The sequence below is a fragment of the Uloborus diversus genome, chromosome 4 (genome assembly GCF_026930045.1).
Source record: "Uloborus diversus isolate 005 chromosome 4, Udiv.v.3.1, whole genome shotgun sequence".
NCBI classification, from domain to species: Eukaryota; Metazoa; Arthropoda; class Arachnida; order Araneae; family Uloboridae; genus Uloborus; species Uloborus diversus.
Window position 1 is genome coordinate 15,085,326 of NC_072734.1, and position 10,825 is coordinate 15,096,150.

General features: G+C 34.8%; 1 protein-coding gene across 1 annotated transcript in view; it reads left to right on the plus strand.

Annotated features, from left to right (window-relative positions):
* LOC129219845 (corticotropin-releasing factor receptor 1-like) overlaps positions 1-2,323 on the plus strand; it is a 167,627-nt gene extending 165,304 nt beyond the window's left edge. Inside the window, exon 10 of the mRNA XM_054854154.1 lies at positions 2,092-2,323. Coding sequence (XP_054710129.1) covers positions 2,092-2,295 — 204 coding nt within the window. The 3' untranslated portion in view covers positions 2,296-2,323. The remainder of the gene's footprint in view (positions 1-2,091) is intronic.
* Positions 2,324-10,825: the final 8,502 nt, after the last annotated feature.

Here is a 10,825-nt window from a genome sequence, read left to right on the forward strand (position 1 = left end):
ATATAAGTTGTATTTTTATTGTGCTTTAGGATTTTAGTTATTAACTATGGATGTAAATTTTGGAGCAAAAGTTTTATTTAAAGTAGTATCCCAGCTGGAAAAATATGCAATGTTTGCATTTTACTTAATATAGTTTAGTAACAATATGAACTTCGTCATGTATACAAAACTAATTAATGTATAGTGTGTTTACTTCCGAGAGTTCCGGGAGAAGGGGCTGTTGCGTCCTGCATGTACTTAAGCAAGAACTTTTTTATTCCTCATAAATGTGCTTTCTTTTTAAATTAAAATATCGTTACTAGTCCTTCAATCTCCATTATATTTAACCTTTTAGCTGGATAGCAGCGCCGAATTCCTAGCATGAACTTGCAGACCCCCTGGGAGTCCGCGGACCACAGTTTGGGAAACTTTGAGTTTGAGCATTGAAACAAATTGCATAGAACGCGGAAAATTCTACTCTTTCCAACGATATATAATATTAATTTGTGGAAGTAATTTTTCACCACCATATTCAGGAATTTATGTGAAAATTGGGCCTAAATTGGAATAAAAAAAGAACTATTCATCTTTTTTTTTTTTTTAACTGGTCTGCAAGCTTCCTCAGGACCTAAAGGAAGAAACTAAAAATTTCATAGAAATCGTTGGGGTTTCTCGAATTTTGCGAGTTCAAACACACAGACGCTTTTTGGAGACTTCATTTTACACTATGTAGAGATGCATTTGTTCTTAAATTGATTTCTTCTTATGTTTTAATTTCATCTTTAAACTCATTGTTATTTAGAAAATTCTTTATTTGAGTTTTTTAAATATGAAGCTGAAAGAATTGTTAAAATTTCTACGAATTGCATAGTATTTTTTGCTCTTTATATATTATAATTTGAATGTTATATGATAATTTAAATACCCCGAATTCATTTCTGTTGCCAAAATATGGCATTTCAAACAATTACATTTTAAAATTAGTGTTTGTTTTAATATGAATGCTGCATATTATCAAACATTTCTTCTTAATAATTTAAAATGAGATTTAATTGATAGTGGATTGCGAGTTTTTTTTTTTTTTTTAGTTTCTTTATTTTACATTTGTTGCCAGTTTTTTTTTCTCTATAATTTTTCACTGATATTTGTTGAAAATGAAATGATAAACCAAACAAGTACCTTGTAAAATGGTTCGATTAGTTTGGGATCACATGTATGAAATTGTATGGTTTCTTTATGCTGTGACGTATTAGAGGGAATTTTCAATAGTTATCGGTTTCAAACAAAGCCATATCTTTGACCGTAGAATATAGTAATATACTGTTTCAAACGAAATAAGTTTCATATAAAATTTAAACTAAGCAAAACTAGGAAAAGATTTTAATGTAGGCAGATAAATGTAAAACTATTTTGAAAATTGTTTGAATCCAAACCCTAAACAATTTAATGTTTTCAATTACAAATCTTTACCTCCGGAGTATAATCTCTACAAGCGATTGTACGCCCTTTGATTATGGTATCGCAATCACATTATTTGTACGAGAGAAAATGCCATCTTGTTTCCATGCTTTTATGACTTTTTGAGGAAAATTTTTTGTTGTTACTTTCTTTACAGGACTCAACTTTAATTGGGTATACACAAGTTATGTGTTTTGTGCTAGAAAAATTATGAAGCTCAAAACAACTTGAACAAATAATTCCCTAATCGCACTCTTTTAACACTAAACAGCAGGGACGTGCACAGAGGGGGGGGGGGGAGAGAAGAGACACCTGTTGGCCCTAGCCTAAAGGGGGCCTAATATTTTTAAAATTAGAGGTAAAATATAGAGGTAAACAACATGGAGGGGAGCCGGGAAAAGTAATTTGTGACGAGCCCCAAAAGTTCTGTGCACGCCCTTGCTTAACAGCTGAACCTGATTATTTAATATGCCAACTAGGCAGTGGACTAGGCCTCTTCTGTTTAGGGGCCCGAACTGACTAAGATTGTTTCAGCCAAAGTTAAAATTGTAATGTTTGACTGCAGGAGTGTTTCACCTATTTTAATCGGGCCCTGTTTAACAGTTGTTATTTCTTCGTCGCAAGTTTTTGATCAATTTTAATTGTCCTTTCCAGGTTCAATCCGTTCTATCGTCTGCCTATTCCAGACGGATGTTGCGCAGGGGAGATCCCAGACGACCCTCCTGTCGCAGCAGCAGCACCCGCGTCCTCTCGACAGCTTCGACCACCCTGCCGCTGACGGAAAAACGCACGGCCTTCCTCCTGGTCAAGACGAAGGCAGACGAAGACTCTAAGGATGGGGAGACCACTTTCCTCTGACCGAAGGGCAAACTGGAGACTTTGCAAGACGTGCTGGCAGCCAAACGGCTAGATTCTTTCGATTAATGCTTAAACGTACCGGACTATTTCCGTCCCCATAACTAATGGAAGACTTGAAAATCATCGCATTCTTCGCTTTCACTAGGTTTGAGACCCAATATCGAAAATCAGTTGAAACAAAGACAAATTTAAAGTATGTATGAGCGGTTTTAACCAGAGATATACATCTCTACACACTCTGGTGAAGTGCTTTGTCACTTGTCAACATTTCCAGTTCTTTAAATAGCAGAGGATATAGATATTCATCGCACACGTTTTGCAAAAACCTCCATTTCCAACAACTCCCTACCTTTTAGCATGATACCGTGGGAAGTGTCTTAGGTTCTTACCACAGACTTTAACCCCTTCAGACCTGGTGTCCGGCATACCGGACATACACTTTAAACAGCTACTAATCATTTAATAATTGATTTAATTAGTTGATTTTTTCTTTACATTCTACTTATAATCTGTGAAACAATTTTTCGTTTTGGGATTGACAACACTGACTTATAAGGATTGAGAGATAGAGAGTGACTCATTTTTCCAACCATGGATTTTCATCTGAAAAGCGAGGTTTTTTTCCTGATTTTTTAAAAAATATACAATCTTAAATTAATCGTTTCAAACGCTTATATTATGTTTTATAATTGTTTGTAGAACATTTTATAATGAAGTTTGTTCGGTATTTTATCGTTTTTGTATATGAAATATTGATTTAAAAAATATAAGTCCAGAATATTGGACGTGCCATACCTCTTTTAATTTTTCTCCTACAAACTCAAAATTTTGTCTATAAGATACCCTTTACCATTGTACACTGTGTACCAAATATCAACATTTTTGGTCCAATATTTCATAATGCCGACTGAAGGGGTTTAAGAGTTAGACACCAAAAGTTGACCGGGATAGATAGCGCACAAATAAGTTTAACGAACAAGACTTGAGGTACGAATTTCTACTAAAAGCTACCCAAGAGGCAAGTGCTCTAGCAGTTCTTTTCTGCCACAGCCGATTGGTTGAAGTTGATAGATCTTTTTCACGTGATCTAGCATTTCTGGGTCCCTTGACATACTGAGAAGGAATCGCGGTTGCTCTGTTTACATTTTAATGGTCTTTCATTTTTCCTATCTCAGGGATCGCGCCTGAGTGTGAAAAGCGGTATTTCAAACTACTAGGCCACTTATAAGGCCCATCATCGAAACCGAAGTACAGTAAAACCTGTAAAGTTGACCAACCTTGTATGTTGACTACCCTTGTAAGTTGACCAACTGTCTAAGTTGACCGCCTTTTTCAGGCACGGAATTAGTCTTTATCGCATAAATCAACCTCTATATGTTGACCACATGTTTAAGTTGACCAATAAAGTAGTGCACCGCTAGAGGTTAACTTACACAGGTTTCACTGTATTTTAAATGGTATCCTGAGACAAATATGTACCTGAGAGTCAGACTAACCAAAAATTGCGATTTCTATTAATTAATGCATTGGATGTAGAAGAATTCTATTCTGCATCGAGCCCTATGAACGTAATCCTAAGAAAAAAAATCCTTCGTAATAATTTACCAATGTAAAAAGAGCTCGAGCCCAAAAGTCTCAACGTTAGTCTGGCTCTGAGGTACTAGAGCAAGACTAACGCAAGTCGGAAATTTTGCCTTTAGTCTATTCACTTTTTAAGCAAAGTTTCGTTGCCTCAATGCTCTGATGCAGTTTTTTTCGCTCAATGCACTCGTTGCAATTTTTCATCTGCCACCCGGAAAATGGTCATTAATAGATTTATAGCGAATAGACAACTGAAAAACTAATAAGTAATCTTATATTGCCCTCAATAATTATTGCCCTCAAATGATGGAAAATAACGCTTTCTTTATCTTTCGATAGTAATTACAATGCGAAGTGGAAGCAGTTAATGAATGCGAACACCTGGGTTTGATTCCAGATTGGCAACCGCCTCACCACCTAGCCTAAACCATACGGAAGTGAATAGCGATTCCAAGGATTCGTACTAAAAGGTAGGGAGTCTGCGATCAAAGCTAGTCTTACACTTTTTTACTATTTGCTTATCAGACACTAGCAGTATCCGCACGACGATGCCCGTGCTAGGAATTTAAAGCATAAAAAATGCACACCCCCTCCCCCTCCCTCTCATGAATGGATCACTTTTCTTCAACTAAAGTGCGTACACACCTTTTCAAAAAACCTGTTAAAGTCTTTTGAATTCAAAACTATTCGCTAAAACACATAAAAAGATTAACAGTAGCTTTAAAACTCAAAATAATCCTTCAGCTGTATAGTTCATCGCTTCACGCGCCAAACAACCACGCTACCGCAACCCTGCCCTTCAGCAAGTGAAGCGGGGTTTTTTTTTCTGCAATTTAAAATATTTCGCCAAATAAACAATACTATAATAAAAACGTTATAAAGAACGATCACAATTGAATAATACAACAAATCAACTTATTTACTTAGTTAAGTAACTATCTTTACTTAAAAGAACAAAAACAAACATGGAAGAAATAAGGAAAAGAAAACTCAATAGCAAAGTTCCACAAAATCAAATTATGTACCTGAATATCGAAAAAAAAAAGGATTCAAAACTCAGCTCGCTGACCATAACAGTCCCGCAAAAGCGTAGCGTCTGAGCCGCGCGGCAAACTTCCTCGCAGCCATCGACACTGTCGGCCATTGCCCTCTCGATGAGTTAACTTACTCCGCCATCTATTAGGAATTCATAGAATAAAACATATTTTAAACATTCATTTTGCAATTACAAATATTTCAATTAATCTGATTTTTTGAAAAATAGCCTACAGCCTTCCTCAATAAATGGACTATTTAACACAAAAATAATTTTTTGATTCTAACCAGTAGTTAGTGAGACTAGCTCGTTCAAATAAACAAACAAACTCTTCAGCTTTATGTTATTAGTATAGATTAGGTCGAAGATAGCACGTCATCAACATGAACCGGTTTAGTTTAGTTGTCATTTACCAAACCGGCGGCTGTCAAAATTTCAAAAAGCTAGGATACTATTTATTCCTTCTTTGACGAAATCGCTTCATTCATCTCAATTTAAGGTAATTAAACCAATTACAACCAATGATCTCCATTGAATAGACGCGCCAAGTAGAATGAGAAAACTCTCATATGACAAGGGAAAAGGTCTGTGTGTGGGAGGGAGGACTTTTTCCAGTGATTCCAAAAGAAAATTCCTACTCTGGGAGTCAGGCCGGATTCGGAAAGAATTTCTATAAAATTAAGAACCTAACAAATCGCAGGAGCCACATTTTAAGATTTATCGCCAAATTTTAGTTAGAAAGATTTCACCCCGTTTATCGAAAATCTCCCCTCCATTCATCTTACTAAGGCCCCTATATATACGAGCCGACGCACCAGCTTAAGATCAGCCATTTTGGATCGGAGCGCGTGTTTGAGTGGTTGTCTTTTCTGGCAAGTTATCGCGTTTGGCGGTTGTTCACTGTGAGCAAATATTACCACCACACGTGAATTGTTTATTAAATAAAATATTATTTTCGTCAAATTTGGCGAAATCCGAACCTTTGCTGTGGTAACCCTAGCAGTGCAACAATGAAAAATCAGATCCAAAATGGCTGAACTTAAGCTGATGCGTCGGCCTGTCTATATAGCGGCTCTACATCTTACTGGACACAAACAAAATGACTGGAACTTTTCGTCATCTCCAACAGCGCTTCAAGTTGATTCTCGCTTGTGATTTAGTCATTTAAAAACATGGCGTAGAATCTATGTGTATGTGTTCGTCTTCAAAACAGCGCCTCTGACATTTCGCTCTCATTACATCGTCTAAGTGTAAAAGAAGACAATTAGAGGCGGTTTCGTTTTTTTCTACAGTACTGACGTGGCATACTACCTGCTGCTATTTAGGACGACATTGTATCTGCTGTGTGCCAATTTACAAATCATACGCCATTGTTCGCGGTCATCAAGAAAAGATTTACTTCACAATGAATAATAATGAGTTTGTGTTTAAATTTGTAAATAAATGTGCAAAATATGGATGTTATATTTGTTTTTACTCATTTATTTGTTGTTTCTTTTTTTAATTAGAATGATTGTTTTTAAAAAATATGATCAAAATCGGAAAATGTACCGTAAAATTTTTTTCCTCTTTCATATGCAACTCAATTTGAGAGTCGATTTGATTTTTTAAGCCGTTCGTGTAATATTCTGAGCTACAGCTAGAATTCGTTTCTCAGGTCTTCTGCGCATATGTGCTGCGCAAGATGGTCGTCTCAGGAATTGATAGAAGTTTTCAACGAAGTGTTTAAAAATTCATTTAAAATTTTCCAGTCCGAAATTCAGAATTGGGGCTTCGACCCCCACGGTGCGTTAGATTTTTGTACGTCATTGCAGAAACACATTTCATCCGTATACTGAAGATGACGTCACTGCAGAAACACAAATCAAGTTTAGCCTTGAAAATTGGCTCAGTTAGAATCGCTTATATCTCCTGTTCAATTAATTGAGAAAAATGGATCAAACATGTTCTTGTTCAGAAACGAAAACCCTTTCCAACGACATAGAATGTTAAGGGGGTGGGGGGGGGGATTTTTCCCCCTAATTAGGCGAAAAACGGGAAAAAAACGCGAATTTTAGCTTAATTAGTTAATTACGAAAAAACTAATTCGAAATTCAGAATTTGGGCTTCTAGGTGCACACCCCCGGGGTACGTTCGAATTTTGTGCCAAGTTTCAGGGCTGTACGTGCTATGGAGTCTTCGGGCCATCAGGTACGAAAAATGAAAGAAAGAAGCACCATCTGTTTGCCAAGTTCACCGCCTATGGCGGCTGTTTTAATAAATTTGACAGCGGTATTAATTAATTTATATCTATCTTTTTTGTATTTTCTTTACCTATTTCCAGTTGCGTTTTGTGTCATTCACCTTTTTACGCCTAAATTGCAAACAAAGATCATTCAGAAAACTGCGCTTTATTTGTTTAATTAAATAGCGCAAAAAAAAGCTATCTTTCTTGTTCCCCGTAGTTTGCAAAAAGTAGCGTTTGCAAAAAAAAAAGAAAGAAAGAAAAGAAACACCTCAATATTTTAATTAAATTAAGTGCTCAAATATGTAACATAAAATAGATACAGAAGAAGCGACCGCGCTACAGTAACTCACCCAATTAGCGAGCGAAACGAACCCTGGTCGATAAGCAATTGCGATTAAAAGCACGGTACATCTTGGACAAAAAGGAAATCCCGTATCCCGTATGAAAATTTTAACTATTGAAAAGCTATCGTTTGAGAAAAGGGAAAAAAATAACTCTAGATTTAAAAAAAAAACCCGCAAATTTAAGGCTTTTTTAAAAATTCATAAAAAATTCAAAAATCGGTCAATCTTTAAAATTTTTTCATTCGTCATATTTAAAATTAAATTCCCCACACTATGGTACAAATAATATTTTCCTGACGCGAGTGGTTGGGGGGTCTGTGACGAATTTAACACAAACGGGCTAAAAATCACATAAAACATTTAATTAAGAAAAAACTAATCAGAAATTACAGAATGGCTCACTGAAGTAAAGCGTGAGGTCCGATTTCGTGAATGTAATTGAAAATGATACTTCTTGCAGCAAAACTCTGGAAGAAGCACCCTATTTTTAACCGACTTCAAAAAGGAGGCGGTTATCAATTCATACCGTATGTATGTTTTTTTTTTTTTTTTTTGTTTGTCCACTCATAGCGTCTCACCTAGTAAACCGATTTTGATGATTCTTTTTTTAATGGATAGGGGATGGCTCAACTTAGGTCCCATTACTTTGTTTGACCATATTTGTTCTTTAGAAAAAAAGTTATGGGCAAAAAACAGTAAATTTTATGCAATTTCCCTATTAAATGATTTTGTAGCGAAGTTCGCTTTTTTCTTCCGTGGATAACGGTGGCTCAGTGGTAGAAATCTCGCCTCCCACACGAGCGACCCGAGTTCAAATCCCGACTAGGAAAAAGCGAATTTTACTAAAATTTCATTCTACTGTTTCCCGTATTTTTTCGAATTTCCTATTAATTTCTGTATCTTTCCAAGTCTGGAAAGTTCCAGCACTTTCTCAAGTTGTATATAAGGAGATGTAACGTTCACTCGTGGTTCTGAATAAAGATCTCGAGTTGAAACTAACGAGTATTCGCTTCATTTGCACTTTCACATTGTCTTCGCTACCTTCATCTACGCGACAATAGGAAACTCATTGTTATAAAAGTTTGGTGCCATATAACAGTAACATTAATAGTAATTGTAATGATAATTTTGAATGAAGGCTTCTCTGAAGCAAGCATCAAATTTCTTCAAGGGATATTTCGATAATGGGGAATCTGGTGCTGTCGTCTCATTTTTGGCGTAAATAATTTTATTTTAGTAACCCTGCTGATTTATAGTAACCCTATGTGAATTATCAAAATCTTCCTTTCTTCAGTGCTATTGCTCCATAGTAGGGGTAAACCTAACCTGGAAGCGAGGTGATGCAGTGATTAGGATCTGCTTAGCCTTCACAATGCAAGCATTAGGTTTGACTCAACTATTCTGTAGTATTTTTATCGTTATCATCTAGGCCGATAACAGATGATCGGGGCTAAGTAAGAAAATACAGAATTGCATCATGAGCAACTTAGATGCTGTGGAATGTAAATTAGTTAGGAAAAACGTAATACTTAAATGGTTATAATTAAATTAACTACGCATGATTTCCAGAGAGGAACAAAGATAAGTTTTTAGTGCCAATCGCTTAAAGTTTAACGCGTGTCAATAGTTTTTTTTTTTTTTTTTTTAGTATGGGACATTTTTAAGAAAAAATGTGAATTATCGTGATGGTAACTTCTTATTATTTCTAAAATACCTACATTTACACTAAAAAGAATGAAATAAAAAAATTTTGAAAAAAAAAAAATAGAACCGACTTCAAAATTGCTCTAAAAAGTGAAAAATAATTTTATTCTTTAAACACCATCGATAATGCTTTTAAACATAATTTTTGAAGTTGGCGCAAAAACGATAGATAAAATCATTCAAAGCCATAACACAACTATAAATTTAACCAGGACCAGTTTCTTCACTATCACATACATTATGCATTGATGACAGCATATTTGAATAGCGATATAAATGTTTCGTTCGTAACTTTCGATGCTTTTCTAAAAAAAAAATATGAACGAAGCATGGTTACACTGGATTTTACGTTTTGTTTTTGCGCCAACTTCAAAAATTATGTTTAAAAGCATTATCGATGGTGTTTAAAGAATAAAATTATTTTTCACTTTTTAGAGCAATTTTGAAGTCGGTTCTATTTTTTTTTTTTTTTTTCAAAATTTTTTTATAAGAGCAAAGTTCAAGTTATCGATGGAATGAATGACTCTGGTCCATAATGTCCCAAACACTACTTTCAAATGCAGCAAAGATTTTGCAGGTCTCCAAATAAAAAATAATAAAATTTTCTCTCCAATTGTCAAACTACACGAGTGGACCTTAAACACGATCGGTACATCTCACTGTCGTTTTCATAACTTGAAAACCAGAAGTTCCGGAAAGTACATTACAATAATTTCTTGTCATTTCCATCAGAAATAAATATAATATCAGCTCTTTACCATGCTCCTGCAATTCTTTCCAACATGTGCTAAGAAGTATTGCTCATACTGTACTATTGAATCAATTCCCCTGTACCTTAGCAGTGCCTTTAGATGTAACCAAGTTTGGGTTTCACTTGAATGAAAATAAATCAATAAAGCCCCACATCTTATGATGCAGCCAGTGTTACCAGATAGTTTAATTCCACCCTGCGCAGGCAAAAGCATTAAATAATCTTGAAACTGTTTTATTAATAATTCATCTTGCTGTAAATACTGTGCTTTTAAGACTAAAGCAAAAATCCATAAACTACAAAATACTCGGAAGAGAACGATTCAATAGAACAATTACAAGTCAACAAAAAAGAGTATGATCCAGCTTTCAGAATTTCTGATATATTAATGCTTTATGTATGCATATTGATATTCTACAATTATTTTTTAATGCGCATTATTTTACTAATTTTATTTAATTAGTTTTCCTAGAACTCTAGTGTATAATTTTATATTTATATTCGTTTTCATAAAAGCTCAAGCTTCTCATTTTTTATATTGATTTAGTACATATTATTTCTTGTTTCATTATTCTTTGTTGAGTAAATTATAAAAAGCAATATCCGCAAAACAGTACCCGCAATACCCGCAATATTCTTTTGTGCAAATTGAAAACACAAATTAATAGAAATAAATTAAAATTATATTTGAATTGAAACTACTCTGGGCCTGGTTCCCTAGTTCCTCTCAAATTTAAAGCAGTATATAACAAAATTAAAACCATAGTTAAATACTTGGCAATTAGAATAAGTTTGTAAACTGAAGAAAGAATAGTTCGTCATAAGGATAATAAGGCTATTTTTTTCTTCTTAGCATACTGCCGTTTTGTTCAATGCGCTAACTTAGG